Source organism: Thamnophis sirtalis, unplaced genomic scaffold (genome assembly GCF_051295495.1).
Source record: "Thamnophis sirtalis isolate CommonGarterSnake01/CBP01778 unplaced genomic scaffold, rThaSir2_p1.2 scaffold_8, whole genome shotgun sequence".
NCBI classification, from domain to species: Eukaryota; Metazoa; Chordata; class Lepidosauria; order Squamata; family Natricidae; genus Thamnophis; species Thamnophis sirtalis.
The window spans coordinates 42,597,215-42,621,483 of record NW_028261388.1 but is presented as its reverse complement, the minus strand read 5'-3'; the positions used below and the strand labels follow the sequence as shown (position 1 = coordinate 42,621,483).

The window sequence follows — 24,269 nt, the reverse complement described above, 5'->3', positions numbered from 1 at the left end:
TTGTTATTTAATGACAGTATATTAGGGAAGCATAGAAGATATTTTATCTATTTAAGCTTAAGAAAAACAAGTAGTAAAACTGAGATGATTATAAAAGGCACATCAATCATGTGGTATAATCCTAGGCTAAACAAACAACAGTTTAACCTATATAGAGTGTTAACTCAATAAAATTTACATTTTCTTTGTTTATATGCTGGTATGCTGATCTGACACTCAGAGTGAAAGAAAGAAGGTGAAAAAATAACTCACTGGGAGGCCTTAAGCAAATCATTAGAACTTTCTGAAGTCATAGGAAAAAAGTAAGTTCAATCTCTCTCATATGAACGCTGTGAAGAACATATGAGATATAGACTGTAAACACTTCACAAGTAAAAAGTACTGCAGAAATGAAAGAGTGAAATTTTAATTTGCATCACTTTTCAGTCATTTCAAAAGGAAATTATAACTTAGTTCACATTCAAACTGACTTTTAGAAGAGTACGTTTTTAGCAGCTTTAATTTCAGCAGCATATGCAGTGTATGTTGAATGTATCTAGAAATGGAACTGCAGTGGGGGAAAAAAGCTGGAAGGACAAGCTGTAGCTACAAAGATAGCTTGTTCTAATCTCAAATACAGTATCTTGTGATAGAACTCTTGATTATAAATGCAGAGCTGGCAGCCATTAGATTCCAGATAGCTTTGAATCAATGATAATACACAAGTAATTAATAATGTAACTTAGCAATGAACTGCTTTTTTACCTAATGTGAAAGTTCATACGCTTTATGCTTGAATATTTGTTTTTAAAACTTTAATATTTCTAATCTACTTGGATAATAAATTAAAAATAAAAATTATTGTTTTATTGTATATTATCTTGACCCTGGTCCCAACAAAGGAAACAAAATAATTAAACAAGTCAATAAAAATATTCATTTATTTAAAATAATTTAATTATTCTGTATACATTTCTTCAGATTGCCTCATTCCCAACTTTGAGATTTTATTTGGACACTGCTGCCATCCAGAGATATGTTAAAATCTGGGAGTGGAGACTATACATTCTTTCAACTGAAATGAGCAATTATTGAGGTGTAGGATTAAAAAACTCAAGCCCCTAAAATACTTTCAGCTTTACTACTACTTTCCTAAGTTTCTTATGTTCAGTAATATTTATTTATTAATCAAATGGCTTTATAAGAAAAGTTGAAAATTGCAGAAGCTGCCTTTTATCAAGCTCTTTCATATCAATGAATCCATATCAGACCATATTTTTATTGTTTGTAATATGGAAGGGCGACAATCACTGAAATATTGTTCCATTTTGGACTGTAAGTTCATTGGTAGCTACAAGTGCTGAAGTTACAAACACTGCCCGTCATATAATCTCCTTGATCAAGTTAGTCAATTTTGTCTTTTTCATTGGTTTAGGTCTTTCTGATAGATTTTTCCTGTGAAGAAGAAAAAAGAATAAAAATACCAAAAATAATAAAACATACCTTGATGCTGCAAAAAAACTTGTGATCTGATAGCCAAAACTTGCATAGTAAGCATGTTCCATCACAGCCATTAATTGAATACAGTTATATCCTGTTTTTAGAAGAAAATTAGTGATTGCAACAGTGGTTTCTAAAGAAAACAGTGGCCAATATTATAACTGATTTTGGTCAAGATCATCTATATTTATCAAGGCATAAGTTAGAAATACATTAACAGGAAATCTAATGAATTAATCCCAAAAGGAGCATATATTTTTTAATCAAAACTGGAAAAGCCAACATTTGAAGCAATGTTTTAAGTGGATTGAAATTGGCCTTTTACTAAGAAATATATAATATACAAATATAATTGTAATTTGACTTTAGAACAGTAAGTATCCCAATGTGCATGTCATGAACTTAAACTGCACTTTTGATATTTAGTGTTAATCATAAAAGTAACTGACTTTGTTCTTAATGATTCAAACATTTCCATTTCTAATTGACATTTTTCCTTTCAAATTTATTTCTCTCAAGGAATCTCTTAAAAAAAACATTAAAGAAGCAGAAGTTTGATCTGAAATTTACTGAAAGTTCAGAGCATCGAAGAAAAATAAAACATTTCTATTTGTCCCTTATCCCACTCAAAATATTTTATACGATGTTAATAAAGTAAATCTGAAGGGAAAAGTATAATTTAGTGATGAAACCACACATATTTAAAAGAAAGCTTTTACTAAGGCAATGAAGCCAATATATATAAAAGCAGATAAATGTCCCCTTTAAGCAAGGATTATTGACAAAGAATAAATTATAGGTCAAACTTGAAAGTCTGTGGACATAACCAGTTCATGAATTAGCACTTAGTATCAACATTAATTAAATATTTGATTAGAATATTTCACTTAACACTTAATTTAGTTTTATATGACTGCCTATAGTCATATTTATGGTGTGGTATCATATTTATTTATTTCCTGTTATCAGAAAATTGCAATTTTAAAAGATTGTTCTGTGAAAAAATACATACAATAAAATAGCAGAGTTGGAAAGGACCTCGGAGGTCCAACCCCCTGCCTAGGCAGGAAACCCTATACTGATTCAGACAAATGGCTATCCAACATCTTCTTAAAGACTTCCAGTGTTGGGGCATTCACAACTTCTGGAGGCAAGCTGTTCCGCTGATTAATTGTTCTGTCAGGAAATTTCTCCTCAGTTCTAAGTTGCTTCTCTCCTTGATCAGTTTCCACCCATTGCTTCTTGTTCTACCCTCAGGTGCCTTGGAAAATACTTTGACTCCCTCTTCTTTGTGGCAACCCCTGAGATATTGGAACATTGCTATCATATCTCCCTAGTCCTTCTTTTCATTAACCTAGACATACCTAGTTCCTGCAATCTTTCTTCATATATTTTAGTCTCCAGTCCCCTAATCATCTTTGTTGCTCTTCTCTGTACTCTTTCTAGAGTCTCCACATCTTTTCTACACCGTGGTGACCAAAACTGAATGCAGTATTCAAAGTATGGCCTTACCAAGGCATTATAAAGTGGTATTAACACTTCACATGATCTTGAGTCTATCCCTCTGTTTATATAGCCTAGAACTGTGTTGGCTTTTTTGGCAGCTGCTGCAAATTGCTGGCTCATATTTAAATTGTTGTCCATTAGGACTCCAAGATCCCTCTCACAGTTACTACTATTGAGCAAGGTAACCACCTATATTGTACTTGTGCATTTCGTTTTTCTTGCCTAAATGTAGAACCTTACTCTTTTCACCCTTGAATTTAATTTTATTAGATAGTGCCCAATGTTCAAGTTTGCCAAGATCCTTCTGTATCTTAAGCCTGTCTTTTGGAGTGTTGGCTATTTCTGCCAGTTTGGTGTCATTGGCAAATTTGATGAGTTCCCCATTTATTCCCTCATCCAAATCACTGATGAAGATGTTGAAGAGTACTGGGCCTAAAACAGAGTCTTGGGGCACTCCACTGCATATTTCCCTCCATGTAGATGCAATTCCATTGAGGAGTACACGTTGAGTGCGGTTGGTCAGCCAGTTATGAATCCATCTGGTGGTGAAGCTTTCTAACCCACATTCTTCTACTTTATCAAGTAGTAGATTATGGTCTACCTTATCAAATGCCTTACTGAAGTCCAAATTAACTATATCGACGGCATTCCTCTGGTCCACTAATTTTGTCACTTTGTCAAAGAATGCAATAAGATTACTCTGGCATGATCTGTTTTTGACAACCCATGTTGGCTTTTGGCTATTACTTTTTTTACTTCTAGGTGTTCGCAAATTCATTGCTTGATTATTTTTTCCAGAATCTTTCCTGGTATTGAGGTCAGGCTGATAGGTCTATAGTTTCCTGGATATATTTTTCCCCTTTTTTGAAGATGAGAACCACATCAGCTCTTTTTTAGTCCTCTGGCAGGTCCATGGTGCTCCAGGATCTCTGAAAGGTATAGTTCAGTGGTTCTGAGATCTCGTCTGCCAGTTCCTTCAGAACCCTGGGATGTAATGCATCTGGTCCTGGTGATTTGAACTCATCTGGGGTAGACAGGTACTCACTTATCATTTTCTTCCCTATTTCAACTTGTGTTCCTAATCTGATTTTTTGGTGCTGTTTTGATAGGTTGGACTGTTTTATCCCTTTGTGTAAAGACAGATGCAAAAGATAGTTCTGCTTTCTCCCTGTTGCTTGTCACCTTCTTGCCACTTTCTCCCAGCAATGGACCAATTCTTTCCTTAACTTTTTTCTTGTTTTTAACATGTTGGAAGAAGCCTTTCTTCATTGTGAGCCTTAGCTTTCCTCACTTCATCTTTACAGGCTCCGGCTATTTGCTGATATTCTGCCTTAGTTATGTCCCCCTCTTTCCACTTTTTATACTTATCTTTTTTGTCTTTCAATTTGTCAGAGAGTTCTTTATGCAGCCATGCTGGTTTCTTTTGGGAGCTGTTATTTTTCTTCTTCATTGGTATTGTTTTTGTCATCTCATTTTTCAAAATTTCCCAAGCTTCTTGGGTTGTTTTCCCCTTGAGAATTCTCATCCATGGAATTCTTCACAAGCTCTAAGTTTATTGAAATTAGCTCTCTTAAAGTTCAAGATTCTAGTTTGTTCTATTACTTGTGTTTGCATAATTTTGAATTCCAATATTGCATGGTCATTTGCCCCCAGGGTTCCCGTGGCTTCAACACCTTGTATCATTACCTCACTGTTAGTGAAAATTAAGTCCAATATGGCTGATCCCCTTGTTCCCTTCTCTACTTTTTGGGAAACAAAGTTGTCTGCTAGGTTTGTCAGGAACCTATTGGATCTTCCATTTGGTGCAGAGTTTGTTTCCCATTTGATGTCAGGGTAGTTACAATCCCCCATTACTATTGTGGTGTAATAAATAATAAACACTCATCAAGAATCAAAAATTACAAATCAATTTTCAATGTTAGTTCCAATTATTGTATTTATATCATAGAGTCATAGAGTCAGAAGGGATCCTGAAGGTCTGTTTTTTCCCCGAGTCTTTTCTTGAAAATTTCCAATGATGGAACTGTTCTGTTACATAAGAGCACTCACAGTCAGGAAATTCATCCTTATTTGGATCTGTCTTTGTTAAGCTTGTATTCATTGGGGGTTTTTTAATCCTCAAATGCTCTGGAGAATAAATCCAAACCATGTTTCTGACACCCTTTTATGTTTTGGAAAACCATTTTCATGGCTCTTAGCCATCTCTTCTTTAAATTAAAAATATAAAGTAATTGGAGAACCTTACATTTCTTACCTTTGATGTTCAACAATTCAAATGTGCAAATCTATCAAGATCTTTTGAATTTTGAGCCTGTTTTCTGTAATTCAATCGGACTATCTGTGTGATTCTTTCCTCAACTTTGTGTCATCAACAAATTTTATGAATATCCTTTTTATTTCCCTTTCTAGGTCATTTATGAAGATATGAGAGAGTCCTGAAGCCAGAACTAAACCCCAAGATAAGAAACTGCAAACTTTCCTCTATGTGGGCATAAAGAACTATGTGCTGCCTATGGTTGTTCAGTCAACTGTGAATCCATCTGGTAATCCATATCACTCATCCTATTTATAAAAAAGGAGTCAGTGATCTACTTTATCAAATGTGTTATGAAGTCTAAGTATATTCATAGCATTCCCTAGATTCACTAATTATCTGGCATGATCTATGCTAGCTTTTGATAAACACTCTTCTAAGTATTTGCAAACCCACTGCTTATTTTTTCTAGAATATTCCCAGGTGTTTATATCAAGTTGATTGGTTAATAGTTTTGATGTTCCTCTCCCCCACCTTTTTTAATACCGTCACTGGCATTTCCTCTGTGCTACAGGATTTCTCAAAGCATGGTTACTCACAGATTACATGCAACTTGATTAGTAAATTGAACTAGCAATTTACTTCTGGATGTGGCTCTTTACATAAATATATTACCAACAGCATCTTGACTTTAGCAGCTTTCTAAAAAATATTACATGTACCACACATTAAAATGCACTGAGATGATGTATTAAAAATCAATATGGAGATTTTTGAAATGAACTTTCTAATAACAACACAGGAGTCATTAAAATTTATCTCAAAAGAAGCCGCAGATATCACTTACCAAGATCTTTGATTTTTGGAAGCACATTGTATGTAAAGTTTTTATATGAAGCTATTTTCCCTTCAGGGGAAGCAATTCCCACATGTGATTCATAGATTCTTACACTTTTGGGTTTCTTAGGAACGGGATGTTTCCACTACACAAGAAAAAAATAGTTCAAGAATAAAAATCTGAGCTGTTAATTTAAAAGCTGTTAGTTTTCTTAGGTAAGAATGGACATGATGTTAAAATCTAAACCAGCACAATAAGTTTTAGCGAGCCAAGAGCCAAGGTGGCGCAGTGGTTAAAAGCAGCACTGCAGGCTACTGCTAGATCAGCAGGTCAGCGGTTCAAATCTCACCGGCTCAGGGTTGACTCAGCCTTCCATCCTTCCGAGGTGGGTAAAATGAGGACCCAGATTGTTGGGGGCAATATGCTGACTCTCTGTAAACCGCTTAGAGAGGCCTGAAAGGCCTATGAAGCGGTATATAAGTCTACTGCTATTGCTAAAAGTTTTATATAAACACAAGGTATGGAGCAATTATTGAGAGCAATTTAATGTGCACAAACTCTTCTCCAAAGTTCCCATGGGACGTAATTTAATCCAGGCACATCCACAGGAAATGTTCCTGGTTTCAAAATGTAGCTACAGTTAAGCAAAAGTCTACCCCCTTTTTACATTCTAGCAATGCACATTAAAAGGGGGCAGGTATTTGATCATCTGGATGAAATTATCATTGCAAATGCTCCAACCAGGCAGATACTGCAAAGGCAAAATATACATTGGCTACTTAGATTCCTATTTTTTTAGGTCAGAAAATTCTTTGTGAATAACTTATTAAAATTCCTCAGGTGAGAAAATTCATACTATTTCAATTTGACCAAATTGTATGACCAAACAATTTGAAAGAAAACTTCTATTTTCAAAAGTCACAAGATATTAAGTTTTATCATTAACTTGAAGAACATAGCACATAATAGATACAATTCTCTTTTACAGTGTAGCAGAATTATAGTGGCATTATTTATCATTATTATTTTTGTCAGCAAAAAATGCTTTTAGGAAAATCCTAGATTCCTGTGAAGCAGTTTAAAAACTAGGGCATATTTTAAAGTTTATCGGTTCCTGTACTATTTATATTGGAAACATTATCCACTGAACGTCTTATATTGTCCTTTCCACTCCATTGCATTCCAGTCCTCAGTGCTCATCTTTCTTTCCTATCAATAAATGAAAGATTAATTTACTGAGCCTATTACCAGGAATACTGTAGAAAGAACATCCAAAATTAATAACAAGTCTCTTGACTGCTAAACAAGTTGTAATTGCATGCAAGTTGCATAAATCAGTATTGCTTATCATACAGAACTGAATTACTGAAATATGGAATGCTCTTTGAAATGTGAAAGTTCACAGAGTTTGTAAGACTGAAGGATGCAGATGCTCTGTGTACTATTATAAATTTAATTTTGTAAAGAAAGCGTTTTCCTTTTGTAGTCTATGTTACTGTGCATATAAATAATGAATAAAATTATATTTAAAGTTGTTTGAATGAACTGGAAGTTTAGATTCTTCAAAATAATCACAGTAATAAAACTCACGCACTTTAATATTCCCAACAGGTTCTTCAGTTGACCTAAGTACTTCAACAACATCTATCATCCTATAGGGGAAAGACTGAAACTGAATCTCAAATATAGCACTGCTGTAGAGATACCATGTGCCTCCATTTATTCGGAGGGGAGGGGAGTGACAGCATACTGTGGATTCATCAGGTTAACTTTTCAAACAGGATTAGATTTGTAATATGGCATGAAAACACTTCTTCCAGTCTGATACAGGCAGCACTACCACTTCTAAGTGGGTACCTTCTATAAGCAATATACTGAAGCAACTCAGCACTCATTAAAGTTTCCTGAATGTAATTTCTGGAAATTATCTATCTATGCTATCTTGGCAATAGTGTGGAAGTAGTTTGCCATTACTTTCTTCTACAGTCTGAATGTCTTCCATCTAGATCGGGCCATTCTTAATTTTTCAGCACAAATAAGATAAATTATGGAATACCTTTTTATTGATACACATATAAAATACCTTTAACAATTTGCAAGTATACATGTGTGCTGCTATGTGTGTGTGTGTGTGTGTGTGTATGTGTGTGTGTGTATGTGTGTGTATATATGTATGTATGTATGTATGTATGTATGTATGTATGTATGTATATATATATATATATATATATATATATATATATATATATATATATATATATATATATATATATATATATATATATGTGTGTTTTTTTTATTTGTGCTGATAAATAAGCACAAATAAAAAAACAAACACAAATATAACAAAGGCAACAGTAAAAATATTGGGTTTCTGTCTGGATGGACTCTTGTGACGAGCCTAATGACAGAGAGTGGAAGTGTGACCTTCCTCCCACACTTGGGCATACCAGGGGTTGTGACTTTAAGTATATATATATATGAAATTGCACATAGTTTGCCCTTCTAATAAACCTGTAATATACTACATGTAAAAATATAATTCTTTTTCTATGTAACTAAGAGAGTTTACAAACTTTAAGAAAAAAAGCTCACTGACATGTATAAAAATATCAAAATTTAAATTTATAAGAAATAGATCACAGTTAATTTAATAACTTACTTTATATGGAGTTGATGGCTCCCAGTGTATCCAATCATAATTCACTTTGGTACCCTCACGAACTACGTATCTAGCCCAAGGAGAAATACGATAAAGGATCTCTCCAGTTTTGGTTCTTATCACCAACTAAAAAATTAAATGTAATGAGAAAGTATGGAAATTAAATTAGGATTGAAAATATAAATTAGATGTAGCTGTGATTATAAACATCAATTCCATATTTAAAGTATTCCTTTTCTCAGTACCATAGCGTTTGAAAATATTTATGATACAGGTTATTCTACACTTAAATCAAGCCACATACACACGATTAGGAATAAACACTGCTTGATATTTTCAGACATGATATTCCAGTTTTAATCCAGTTGTGGGATTCAGCCAGTTCTCACCACTTCCAGAGAACCGGTTGTTAATTTTCTGAGCAGTTTGGTGAACTGGTTGTTGGAAGAAATCATTAGGGCAGAGAACTGGTTGTTAAATTATTTGAATCCCACCATTATTCAAATCCTATTTCTATATATAACTTTTGAACTGCACTTTCACAATAGCCCAATATTAGCTGTCTCAACTGCCACTGAAAGTACACATTGGAGACAATATTACAGATTCGTTATTTTTCTTGCCTGTAAATATGGAAATAAAACAAGGGGTTACTTATTCACCCTTTACATTCCTTCAAAAAGCAAGCCATGGGATGCCTACATATAGATAAAAGAAAAATATAATAAAGGATGTTTTATTGGATATACAAAAGAAACTGGCTTAAGTTTTAAAATTGAAAAGAGAAATACAAATGATAAACCAAAAGAATCGCCTAGAAATGTTTTTTAATTGAATCTACAAAATAGCCTTGAAAATATCTATGCAATGGGATAAAGAATAATTGAAGAGAAATCAGAAACTATGGCAATATTTGACTGAAGTAAAGATTAAGACTGTAAAAGGAAAAATACTATAATTAGCTTATTTCAACAATTTATTAAGTTCTGAAAATCGCTATCAGATTTTTTGCTGACATCAAGATTGAAAAGTAGATGTTCTATGCATTTGCTTATAGATAAGTGAGGGGACATGGGATGAAGAGATCTGTATTTATAACCACATAGAAGTTTAATAATTATTAAACATGTTTATAATGGTTGTGATAAAGGTAGGAAGTCACTTCCTATATATTTCTTTTCTACATACTTTCTCTTTCTTTTTTTATGCACACTTTATTCTTTTTCCCTTCTAATTATTTATAACTTATAGCCTAACTACTTTCATATTAGAAAGTAGGAGAGTAGCTTTGTTCAGAATTCTTTTGTATGAATTAAGATAGAAGGACTGAGTCTAGTTTGCAGTTGAATGACAAGCTGTACATTTTTTTTCAATTCAAGAATTTATGCCTAATTTAGTTGTCTGGTTTTTGTATTTCTATTAATTTTCTTCTTAATACATTTTTATTAAGAATGATATTTGTGATAGTAAAATCCAATACAAGCTTGACTCATACTATAACTTGACTCATACTGAATAAAAATAATATAAAATATTGGGGGGTTCTTTACAACAGAAAAAAACCTCAGCAGGTATGATTAAAAAAGGTATGTCTGCCCACGGCTTTATGATTTTAGTTTTTTATCTGTTTCATGTTTTTTTCTGAATACTCAGCAAACTTTGCATAAAATCTAGTGTATCACTGAAATACCAGCTTAATGGAATATTATAAATTGCAGAGGTAGAGATAATTGTGTCTTATAGAAGTTCCTTGTAAATAGCCAGCCTCCAATATTTGCATATTTATTCTAAACTGTTCCACACACAGAGTATTTATCATGATGATAGCCTCTGATGTCTAGTTGCATTTTACTCATTTACTTAACAATCACATTGGCCAAAAATTGCTTGCAAATAGCTTCATATTAAGAATGTGTCAGGCACAACATACAAATACATGAAACAATTAGTAATAAAGAGTTCAAAAAAAAACAAAAAACCCTTTCCCTAATTTTTTTATATTATTATCACTTAGAATATGATCATTCAACACAAAAGTCCTTCAGGATTGGGTGGCATATAAATATATTAAACAAACAAACAAACAAACAAACAAACAAATAAATGGAGTGTTAGGCAACTCAGTGTTTGGGAGCAGTTTTTTTTCAGTGGCTGCCCGAACTCTATGGAACATCATGGTCCTTAAGAGCATGATGGTGCTTTGTTAACCATTGATACTTAATATAGTAGTTCTATTCCATCAAGCATAGTTTTATTCCATATTCCATCAAGAAAGGTCTCTTTTGACATGCTTTGGTTATATCACTGGACTGTTACTAATTTAAAAGGCTATGATTGTTTTATCAGATAAAGTTCATGAATAAATAGTGCTTGCTCCATTGTAGTTGCTATTTAATATAGGTCTTTTTGAATTCAAAAACCATTAAAAGTACTAGTCTCTGACTGCTGATTTATGTAAATTTTCTTTTGAATAATAAATGACGGTCAGTACCACAACTAATAAAAAAAACATGTTTCTCAATGCTCTCTTTCACATCAAGCTAAAAAGTTAGTTGCACAAGATTTATTTTTAAACAATATTCTAATAATATTTGTATACATGTTGCATTTTTAACAGGTCTCTGTTGACATATGACTAAAACTACTCATATTGTTCCAAGAGAAGTCTTACAATGCTTTTATATAGACATTACTATAGTCACAGCTTTATTTTCAATTCTCAATGATTCCAAGCATCAAATTTGCTTATTCATGGCAGTTGCAGTTGGTTGACATTTTTATTGAGCTATCCATCATGACTCCAAAATCATTTTTCTGATCAATCTCTTCTAACTCAGATCTCAGATCTGTGTGTGTGTGTGTGTGTGTGTGTGTGTGTGTGTAAGTAAGTAAGTAAGTAAGTAAGTAAGTAAGTAAGTAAGTAAGTAAGTAAGTAAGTAAGTAAGTAAAGTTTGGAGTTTTAGAGCCACTGAGATTCACATTGCAATTGAAATATTGGCAATAGCAAGGCTTACTCACTCACTTTCAAGATTGTATTAGAATTCTTCACAAAATCTTACTGAATAGCTTGATATCATCAGCTTACTTGGCCAATCTTCACCCATAAGAACAAGTAAATTATAAAGCACGGATTCCTGCAAGTTTTTGGAACAGTAGACTGCATATTTCTTTCTTTTTATTTAAAAAAAAAGTCTATTTATTAATTTTATCATTCTTTAATGAATGTATGAAAGCACATTTTTTTTCTTATACAGTACCATTATTACACAATTTTCCTTCGCAGAAGACCCATTCTATGCTCTGCCTGGTATGTTCAGATTCAGTGAAATGAGCACCATTAAAACTTCCAAAAATAAGCAATATTATACCGGCAGTCCTATCCAATAATATAGGTCATCTTCTTTGTACCCTATTTTATATTTTGGCTGTTGAATTTAGTCAGGAGGCTTTGGCAAGAATTTTTGCCAAAGACATTTTGAAATTGCTTTGGCACTAGCAGCTGGTCTATCTGTCTAGGAGGGCAGATAGCAGTAAAAAATATTCAATTTCTCTTTTGAAGTCTATATATTTATTAAAATGTCTATTTGGATCAGTGGTGGGGTCTGGATCCTGTTGCATACGGTGCAACGGAGCTGGGCGTCCACCACGTGCACATGTGCAGCACATGCATGCATACCCACCACTGTGACGTTCCAGCTGCTTGGTGGAGCATCGCACAGGCACTGTATGCTTGGTGCGTAAATGTCCTGGTCAGTTCAAATAGAAATAAGGAGAATGGGTGGGCCCTCTGGAGCACTGTACTGGAACGGTACCTGGTGCTCCCAGCCCATACCAGGGGGTACTGGTTGTATCCCACCACTGATCTGGATATGTGATGAAGAAAGCTACAGAAAACAAAGAAGATTCCAATCTAGAACTGAAGCACTCTTTTGGTGAACCTTAGTGCCCCTGATCACATTTCCTAACGTAGTCAAAACAAGAGGCAAATAGAAGTAAACACAGAATCAAGAGTATCATACTGATGTACAGAATGAAAAAAAAAGGAAAATAGATTAAATAAATGAAAAGAGCCAAAAACAATCAGACCAACCGCTTAAGAATATGTGCACTTCACTTTCCCACTTTTTCAAATATTTGTGTATGTACACAGATATATGCCTGAATGTAGATGACATTATGCAGAAAAATACAGAGATGTTCTATATTACTGTGCTTAATCAATATTTTTATTAAAACATGGCAGTCAATTTTAAATGTATGTAAAAAACTAAGAAAATATTAAATTTGAATAGTACAATTTAAAAATTAATGAAATTTTCAAGTTTCCCCAAGGCAAAACCTATAGGCATATATGTACATGTTGGGTGGATTCGTATAACTATTTCTCCTTTTTTGCATAATTTAGCTTATAGCTGTTATAACATTGTGCAAATCCTTTGACCATAAAACATTCAGAACTTGGAAAAGACTCTTGTCCACTGTTCTGACAATGAAACAAATCAGAAACAATGAACAGCACATTCTGACAGCCTTTGAGTATACAATTAGACTGCTGATAGGTGACTCAATATTGTGCTGCTGCTTCTTTTTCCTTCTTGGACACTACATTAGCAGTCATATTTCTGTTGCTCTTAGTTTAAAATTAGAGAGGCAGTTTTGAGAATATTGGTAGAAAAAAAGCAGTTAAGTATATGGTCAGCAGAATAAGATAACTATGCCACCTTGGGCATAACTTTTATTATTATTGATTCATTGCAATGTCAGCCAGATGTTTAGATTGTATTTATTATTTTTATCCACCCATCGAATCCTTCCAAAAGACCTGGAATAGGGAGATGCTGTTGTCTGATAGCATTAAAAGTATGGTTGCAAGATATTTCAAGTAAAGCTGCCTTCTACAATTGATTTTGTAAGTGCTAATGTGGTGCTCGAGAGGTTTTGGGATTGCATGCAAGTCACCTATTACGTTTGGTGCTATCTTGTTTTCTTTTGCCACAATCATTCTATTTATATTTGCAGGATTTGTATTTTATGATTTTGTCCAGTACTTTTTCTTCTATTATGTTATCAGCTAGATAAGATGATTCATTGTTTCTTAAGTTTCTTTGCACTTGGTTTCAGCAAGTGTCTTCTCAATTTTGGCTTTGTTCTTAAATTTTCATTCTATATAGGCAGAATTAGTCCCTCTGCTTTCTTCAACTCTTAGCCATTGACAGGTGATATTATTATCTGTTTTGCCTGCTACTCTTTCTTTCTTTCTTTCTTTCTTTCTTTCTTTCTTTCTTTCTTTCTTTCTTTCTTTCTTTCTTTCTTTCTTTCTTTCTTTCTTTCTTTCTTTCTTTCTTCTTCCTTCCTTCCTTCCTTCCTTCCTTCCTTCCTTCCTTCTTTCTTTCTTTCTTTCTTTCTTTCTTTCTTTCTTTCTTTCTTTCTTTCTTTCTTTCTTTCTTCCTTCCTTCCTCCCTCCCTCCCTCCCTCCCTCCCTCTTTCTTTCTTTCTTTCTTTCTTTCTTTCTTTCTTTCTTTCTTTCTTTCTTTCTTTCTTTCTTTCTTTCTGTTTAATGTACTGACCATGTAATATTTTGCCTTGCTGTATCTCCTTTATTCTTCATATGGTCTTTTTTCTATAGCAGTATGGATCCTCTGGTACTCAATAAGACTTCATGGTATACTAGCTTCATCTCATCTTCTACAGTATTCTTCACATATTTTTCCAATACCCTTTTTTCTTCTTCATCTCTCTGGTGCAGTTGCAACATTCCATCCTCATCTTTTTACCTTGGTAAGTAGAGTCTGTCAACATCATTGCAAGGATGAAAATGAGTCATTGTCATTGGTTTTTTTTTCTGGTTTTCCTCTCCAGGGCTTTTAGTTCTGTTTAGTCCAGTTCACTATTCCAGTAGTATATCTAATGACTGGAATTGGCCAGATATTAATTGTCTTGTCAGCGTTAATTACACTGTCAGCATACAGGATACCTAGATATTTGTAGTGATCATCTTCATCTAGACTCCTGATATTATTGGTCATCTTGATATCTTCAGTTTTCACCTATTTTATTTTATTTATTTATTAGATTTATGTGCTACCCATCTCATTTAGATGAAAGAGAGGAAAAAACATATTTCCCCTAGTTAATGGTGATGTAGCATACTTCTCCAGTCCAAACTCCATTGTAATATTTTGGATGTATACTTGATAGTGTTGAGCAGTGAATGCCAAATCTGTTGACTTATTTTTTTTTTCAGAATATTCAGTAAATATCACAGAAGAGAAGGAAAAGAAGAGATTAACTTCTGTTTTTGTCCTGTAACTATTGTCTGAGTAACTCTAAGTATTTATTTAATTATAAAGCTTTCTTTTCTGTCTGAGAAGAAATGAGTAGTGTTTTTGATAACACATTCTACTGTGAACAGATATTTCAAGGATGAGAACATATTTGTATTCCCATTGTTTCCAACATGAATTTATTTTAGTCTTTTCAGGCATTCCTTAAAATTATACCCTTAGTCAAATATCCTGTACTTTCAGTGGTAAATACCTTTCAGCCTTTGCAACCTCTCAAACTCTTGTGCCATATGGTACAAAAACTCTTGTGCCATATGGTACAAAGAAAAGAAAAAAAAGATAGCAGTGGATACTCCCATTTTCTAATGTGATAACAACATACCATCTGAATGCCACACTTCGTTTTTATCAGACATTATTATTTCATTATTTCAGTAATTTCTTTGAATAACTATATACTTTGTGAGAAATTCTTTCTTGACTGAAGTCATATATATGGTTAAATAATCTTACTCCAGTAATACATGGATATAACTAGATGCCTACTGAAAACAAGATGTATAGTTGTATTTTTAAAGCTGCATGTAGGTTCTTGTATAATCTTGTCCAATCTCCACATGGTTAATGGAATCCTATTCTGAATATTAGTAATTTGAAAAGCTGGATAATTGCATTAATGGCATCAATCTTTTTAAAGTCATAATAAATGTTTACACAATTCCTTTACTGCTAATATTCAACATATATTTACTAAGGGTTAGTTATTGGTGCTGGTTGATTAGTGTTCTTTAAATGTTACTGAAAAAAGAGAGCTGTACTAAGATAGATAGATAGATAGATAGATAGATAGATAGATAGATAGATAGATAGATAGATAGATAGATAGATAGATAGATAGATAGATAGATAGATATAGATAAGACAGACAGACAGAGAGAGAGAGAGAGAGAGAGAGAGAGAGAAAGAGAAAGAGAAAGAGAGACAGACAGACAGACAAAAAGAAAGCTTGTATCAAGAAACAAAATCTTATCTCTGAAATAAGCCATGCCTTTATTTTCCAAAAGAGGGAGATGTAACTCTATTCATGAAAATAAATGGAAGCTTTCTATGTGAAAAAAGCATATAAAATAGATTCTAGTGAATGATTGAAAACCAGTATCTTCTCTCATTTTACTTCTGCATTAAATGTCACCTTATGTATCATTACTGGTCTATTGATTAAAAACACAAATCCAACCCTATAGTCTCATCTAGGCTATGTTAACCAAAATGAAAACTCTATTCAAAACTATGAAAAGCAAAATGCATATGAATTCATATGACTATTATGAGATATAGCAATCATCATGGCAATAATTAGCAGTGACACAAATTTTAGCTTCTAATACCTTTTAAAGTCAAGGGGTGGGTAACAGACTGTCCACCACTATAAACCTTCAAAGATTCCAGAATTATCTTCCCTCTTTTTTTCTGGGCCTGAATCCACAAACTGGCAAACCATGAAAAAGGATAGTTCTATTTTTTCCCAACAATACTGAAAACAGAAATGGGCAAATTCCATGCACATAAATAGGAATATTTCCTGTCACAGTCTGCTGTTTAGAGGATAATGAGTTAGAGCTCATTTGGTAAAATCTTACACTGTATGTAATGAGATAAAAGCATATGGTTTTTGCTTCCAGTGTGGCCATTACACTTTTAGAATCATATAATGTAGGAGCTAGAAGAAATCTTGAAGATAGTTTGTCCAACTCGGTGCATAGTGCATCCCTAACAGATGACCATCCAGTCTCTGCTTAAATTCGTATAGTAAAGGAAAGACACATCCTCCCACCCAAGTGTCTTCCACCATTGAACAATCCTAACCATTAGGACATCTTTATGAAATACAATGAAACTTATTTTCTTGTCATTTCAAGCCATTGCTGAATATCCTGCATTCTGGAAAAACACTGAACAATTTTGCTCATCTTCTTCATGAGGGTCTTTCAAATAGATGAATATAAGCCATCATATTTCCCAGTAGTGTTCTGTTCTCCTTGTAAAATATGCAAAACAATTCCAACTGTTCCACACAAGTGCTTCAATATGGACCTCTTATCGTTTTTGTTTCTCCTCTCTAGACATGCACCTGTTTGTCAGTGCCCTTATTGAAAGATAGTCCTATACTGGATGCAATACTTTGTGCCTAGTCCAACTAATATATAATAGAAATTTGTTTTATTTTTTCCCCTCATAGTATTTTTAATCCAAAAAAATATAGTGACTTCCTTCCTATGTTCCATATCCAGTCTTAAAGTTCCATCTTTACTTCTCTAGTCAGTGTCTTCCTGTTGATTGGAATAATGACAATTGATCCCCTTGTGTATATAAAAAATGATGTCCAAATACTTAAAGCATCTTTTTATTCGCTATCTCTTTCCAAATTTTCAGATGGCACCAAGCTGGCAGGAATAGCCAACACTCCAGAAGATAGGCTTAAGATGCAGGAGGATCTTGACAGACTTGAATATTGGGCGTTATCTAACAAAATGAAATTCAATGGTGAAAAAAGTATGGTTCTACATTTAGGCAAGAAAAACAAAATGCACAGGTACAGTATATGTGGCACCTTGCTCAATAGTAGTAACTGTAAGAGGGATCTTGGAGTCCTAGTGGACAACCATTTAAATATGAGCAAGCAGTGTGCAGCAGCTGCCAAAAAAGCCAACACAGTTTCAGGCTGCATAAACAGTAGGATAGAATCAAGATCACATGAAGTGTTAATACCACTTTATAATGTCTTGGTAAGGCCACACTTGGAATACTGCATCCAGTTTTGGTCGCCACAATGTAAAAAAGATGTGGAGACTCTAGAAAGAGTGCAGAGAAGAGCAACAAAGATGATTAGGGGACTGGAGGCTAAAACCTTTGAAGAACGGTTACAGGAACTGGGTATGTCTAGTTTAATAAAAAGAAGGTCTAGGGGAGACATGATATCAGTCTTCCAATATCTTAGGGGCTGCCACAAAGAAGGAGGAGTCAAACTATTCTCCAAAGCACCTGGAGGTAGGACAAGAAGCAATGAGTAGAAACTAATTAGAGAAGAACTAATGAGAAATTTCCTGACAGTTAGAACAATTAACCAATGGAACAACTTGCCTCTAGAAGTTGTGAATGCTCCAACACTGGAAGTTTTGAAGAAGATGTTGGATAACCATTTGTCTGAAGTGGTGTAGGATTTCCTGCCTAAGCAGGGGGTTGGACTAGAAGACCTTCAAGGTCCCTTCCAACTCTGTTATTCTATTCTATTATCTCTGAGCTTGCTTGCTCTATTCTATTCTTAAAATGTAGGAGTATAAAAACTGAAGTCTCCAAAGAGTTTCTAATGGAACTTGTTTTTTAATGTGTTTTCATAAAAACATCATTTACTAATGAAATGGCCGAATTCACACATCCCAAAATGCATTGGAGAACAATTGTATATTTTTGATAATTTTCCCCTGTACCAAAATCACAATGAATGCAGACTCTTTACTGGAACATTACTGGAAATAAAAGTTAAGCTATCAATTCTGGAATCAATGTAACCTGTTTTTTCTGTCTCTTCCTTTTTCACTTTTAGAAGAATGTTCAAAAAAGGAAGTGCAGATATGAGTTTAATATCCCAGGCTGTGCCACTCAGTTAAATTAAGTATTGAATTTGAGTGTATCATGCATCTCTCTCCCTTCCCCAACAATAAAACTTTATTTTATATTTTGCTATTTTATTTTATTTGTATCCACCTTTATTGCTACAGGACATGAAATTAATTTTGAAGGAACCAAAAACCAAGACACAGAACAGGACAACGGCATCGCCCTCCTCCCTTACATCAAAGGCACCACAGATAAAATCAGCAAAATTCTCCACAAACACAATATCAAGACAGCCTTCAACACTGACCAAAAAATACCCAACATCTTAAGAAACCCCAAAGACAAAACCCAGCTAGAAAACCAAGGAGTCTACAAAAAACCATGCAAAATCTGCCCTGCAACATACACAGGACAAACGAACAGGAGAATAAATGCACGCATCGCAGAACAGAAGAACGTAGTAAGAAAAAAAGAAAAAACTTCCTCCCTTTTCCAGCACCTTAAAGCTACAGGAGATGAAATTAATTTTGAAAGAATCAGGTTAATCTCCAAAACTGAACACTTCAACAAGAGAATAATTATGGAAGCTATCGAAATAGAGAAACACCCCCACAACATGAATAAACGTGATGATACTTCCCACCTGCCAGACATCTGGAAACCAGCCCTAGTCAACAAGCGAGCCCCTCCCACCACCCAGGCCGTTACAACACGAAACAACAATGTACACATAGCCAGCACCAATCAGCACCAATCTACCAATCATGATACAACCACACAACCAATCATTCCACTTACTGAAATAAATAAATAAATACATAACACATATACATACATACACACTCACACAAACACACACATACATATAATATACATGCACACACACGTACACATACATACATACAGTCCTGTGGGGAAAAAGTAAACTCTCTTTGAGTTCTATGTTTCAAGAGAGCTGTGCATAAACAAATGCCCAGAAACCTGAATGAAATGAAGCAATGTTGTAAAGAAAAATGGGCCAAAGTTCCTCCACAATGATGTGAGAGACTGGTAAACTCATACAGAAAACAATAAATTAAAGCTATTGAATCATAAGATGTACTTAGTTTTTTACACATGGCATGTCCATTTTGGCTTTCTTTTTGTAAAATAAATGATGACTTGGTGTAATATGTCATATGTTGTTGTTCATCTGAAGTTATATTTGTCTATTTTCAAGAACTATTAATAACAGGTGGTTTTTACTATGTCCTGATACATAAAACCATAGAACTCAAAGATGGTGTACTTTTTCACATGAGTGTCCATATGTGTGTGCATGCATATACATATACACAAACACACAATTTTTGTTTATCCATTTTTAATGAGCTTTTGGATTTTTAAAATTACCATAAAGGAATTACACCATCTCCACTCATTTAAAATGAACAAAATAGTACCATAAACCACACCTGCTCAGGATCCCAGCCTCCTATTTCATATTCCACATAGCCCATTTCAAACCATTCTTACTCCATTTTTAACCCTCCACCAAATCCCAATCATCAGTACTCTTTGCCCATTAAAGCAGCCTGACTATTGCTTTTTCTCCTAAAGACTAAATAACTCTTCAAAGACATTTGCAAATTGCCTATTTAGCTTTTCTGAGTTCTTAGAAGATATATCTTATTCCCTTTAATTAATCTTTGAATGATATTCAATTTATTAATTTGAAAAATGGTAAAGGATTATACTTCATTTAGTATTTTTTGCATTTCTCCAGAACATCGCTATAATTTGTCCCTGGCGTTTAGCAACATCTAAGAATTAACTGGACTATAACAGTATCATCCGTCTATCCGTCAATCCATCCATCCATCCATTTTTCTATCTTTCTATATATCTATCTATAGACTGACACTATTTTTTCTAATATTTTCTGCCTTATTTCTTATTAGGATTGTAATTACACTGATGGTAACAGCAAAGTTTAACTTAATTAGTATGCATTTATAGAAAAAGTTATAACTTTTTAAAATGATGCAAAAAGGGACATAAAAACACTGGAAAATTATATATTAATGTTGGAAGTGGGCCATAAAGTCATTGTAAGCTCACTTCAGACTGAGTTGGGCTTAATTTTACCAATGCTTCCTTCTTGCCAAAATTATTTTCACATGCAAGAGAACAGCATTGCAGCATTTCAGACCAATGCACTATCTCTAAATTTCCTGAACAATATCTACAAACCTCTATGTATTTAAAAAAGAAAAATATTAAAAAGGCAAAGTTCTCACAAAATTGGGAAAATACATGAGATTTGAGTGTATTTAACATCTCCACAATCTCAGATTTCACCTAGCATTAGCCAGCAATAATTTTGTTTGTTTTGCTTTGCTCATCAGTTCTGAGTAGAAAGCTAGTCAGCATTTACCATATCTTATATAGTCCTAGAGAATCCAAGCCCAAAATAAAATTCAAGGGGAACAATTTGGGAGTTGGAATATGGTAGTGCAGCTTGTGTAACAGCTCTGTAACATGGGCTACTATAGGGCCCCCGAAAGACTGCCCATGCTCTGCACCAGTTGAAGCATCTGAATGTTGCATGAGTGCATTGCAGGAGTCCAAGCATGAGATGGCAAGGCTTGAATGTCTGAGCCCAGGGACTTCTGATCCAGGAAAGACTGCAACTGGCATACAATCTGAACTGTGCAATGCTCTCCTAGCTGTGACTGTCACCACCTCTTCAAGCAGGAGTTGAGAATTTGTGAGAATCGCCAAGTTGTGAACCAGGTCCGTCTAGGGTAGCATAATCCCAATCAAAACTAAAGATGTCAAATTCCCAGATATTGAAGCTCTATCTACCCAAAGCTATTTGGTCCTGCTAGGATTTAGATGAAGCCTTAAGTCCAGGCCCTCAAAGCATCACAAAAGGTCAATGACATCAATACTTGAGTCACTGAGAATGGATCCTGGTGAGGAATCCTTTACATTCAGGATTGCTATAAATTTATCATTTATATTTATAATAATCTATTTTGTTCATTATATAATAACATTGGTAATTTATAGTAATTTTGTTTTATATAACCTTAACAGCAATCCATAGAGGTGAAGAACATGGTCTGCAGGTCTTATTTTCACTTTGAAATATTAAGTGGCACATAACTGAACACTACAAAATTTCAATTATGAAATTCGATAATAAATTACATATTAATAAAAGAATGAAGTATCTTTTTGAAACACGCACCTTCAGTTTGGATCCATGAGATACAGGGCGAAACCCATCTGGTCCAGGTGGGATGAGCAATTCCCATTTGCCAAAATCCATTTTCTTATATGGATGGGAAAATGGATTCCAGTTATCTATAATAATAATTAAAAATGAATTAAATAGTAAATATTCATTAAATTGCACAGGCCATATGTAAGAACAGGAACAGACAAATTGACAATGATTTTTTTCTATACAACCCATTACTTTTGGACTTTTCTGCATATTTGAGGAATTATTTTAATATTTGCCGTGCAGTTCCAAAGCAGAACAAGAATTAAATTTTAAGGTAAAAGAGAAATTATGAAAAATGAAATAATACAATTCACAATTCCCTAGTTATTTAAGAAATAAAGAATTTTTGATATTAAATCTTCATACCCTTTCCACATTTTCTATTCTGCCTCTTCGTGATTCTCTGAAGACCTTGTGCTTCAATTAAAAATCTTTCAGTTTTTAGATAACTTTTGGACCCTAGTTTTGCTGAATGTGTAATTCATCCATCATGTAGCCTTGCAATTAGTAAAGAAAAACTAAGTGCAAGGAGTCTACATAAAATAGTTACAATTGTTATCTCAACTCAGAGAGCTTTTGATTTGAGACAAAGAGTTCAGCTGATTTAATCACCTTTAGTATGTCAAAAATATAAATGCATAAATAAAGAAAATAAGTGGCTTGATTAATCTTCTAGCTTTTGGACAAAAGACAGCTTAATTAGTGTCAAAAGGAGGTTCCTTTGTTTAAATCCTATGACTCCAGGAATCATAGAAACCATTCCAGGAACTGTGACTTCTTTAGAATGTCATGTTATTCCATTATTGCTACAATCACTATAATTTTCAAGAAATTAAAGTGATGAATGTTAAATTCTGTATTTAGTTAATAAGAATCTGTGTAAAAATTTACCCATAGCTTTTCAAATAGCTATAATATAAATACCACCTCTTTATTAGAGCTTTACATTACTAATTGTCTCATATTCATGATTTACTAAACTTTTAACAATGTAATTGTCCAATTGCAATACTGTGACTGCTCTCTAAACGCTATGAGTATCTCTGGGGTGGAGAGCAAAAAAAAAGTGTTAGAAGCATTGAGAGCATAAATATACATGGACTTTTGTTTGAATATGTGTCCTGATGTTAAATGAAAACAAACATAATTTGCAGCAAATACTGGTTTAATGTAGATTATATGATGCAACAAAGAATATGGACTTAAAATTCAGAATATCAAAGATCAATGTAATTGTGCTATAGGGAAAAATGAAGTCATTCCAAAATATAAATAAATAGCTCCCACTCGGCAGATGCACCAGGTGGTTTGCTTCATCCCTTCAATCTCCACAGCAAGTTAAGCAAATGGCTCTTACAGTGGGACAAAAGATGAAGAGAGTTCTGGCAGAATTCAATCTCCAGAATTGCTGATCAGCACTCATGTTGGCCAATCTTAATAATAATCCTTTAGTCTATTTTTTAAAAAAAACCACTGTAGTTCAAAAGCTACAGCCCTTTTTAGCATGCTTTCCCAATTTCTTGGTTAAGAACCTACAATCTCATCAAATCATGAGATGGATGGATGCATCTGTATATATTTATATCCTTTTTTTGTATTGTTGGAAATCCAAATACATTATATTGGTTCAATATAATCATATTGTACAAGTATTAGTTCAGATTATTAATGTTCTATTGTTTAGATAACTTAAAAGTATTAGCAATACAGGAATGAGAAAGAAATATTATCAGATTAATTAAATGTGTTGCTCTTTTGATACTTTCAAGTCATTTAGGACTCCTGGCAACTGCCTACACTACTACAGTCTATACCAGAGGTGGGTTGCTGCCAGTTTGACCCAGATTGGGCGAACCGGTAGTAGCAGCAGCGGGAAGATTTCAGAAGTGGCCTGCCAGTTTCCTAGAGTTGAGGGAGACAATATGAAAAAGCCAAGTAACTTTATGCTTTGACCTTTCCCCACTCTCCACATATAGCATCTGATATATATCACATATATCACACAGCATTAGAGTGTAACGTTAAAAATAAAGAAACTATAGCAGATTACGTCAATTTATTTGTTGCACAATAAAAGGTTTCAATAGTACTGAAGTCTCTTTCTTCTTCTTGTGAATGTGTAGCTGTGTGTATAACATGTATAAATGTTAATAAAAGGAAAACAATATGAAAAAAAAAACAATTTAGCAACTCCACCAATAAATAAAAAGGGGAAAAACTATTTGGGCATACTGGGGGTTGTAAAAAAATATTATATATATATATTTATATAATATATTATATATATATTCCCAGCAAGGTTATGGCTAGCTGATGAGAGCTAAATAGCTTGAAATAGATCTATACTAGTCTCC

General features: G+C 33.8%; 1 protein-coding gene across 1 annotated transcript in view; it reads right to left on the bottom strand.

Moving 5' to 3' along the window:
* GBE1 (1,4-alpha-glucan branching enzyme 1) overlaps window positions 1-24,269 on the bottom strand; it is a 119,345-nt gene that overhangs the window by 48,846 nt on the left and 46,230 nt on the right. Inside the window, exons 3-6 of the mRNA XM_087721512.1 lie at window positions 21,877-21,992; window positions 8,740-8,865; window positions 6,087-6,222; window positions 1,483-1,573 (exon numbers count right to left, since the gene is read on the bottom strand). Coding sequence (XP_087577638.1) covers window positions 1,483-1,573; window positions 6,087-6,222; window positions 8,740-8,865; window positions 21,877-21,992 — 469 coding nt within the window. The remainder of the gene's footprint in view (window positions 1-1,482; window positions 1,574-6,086; window positions 6,223-8,739; window positions 8,866-21,876; window positions 21,993-24,269) is intronic.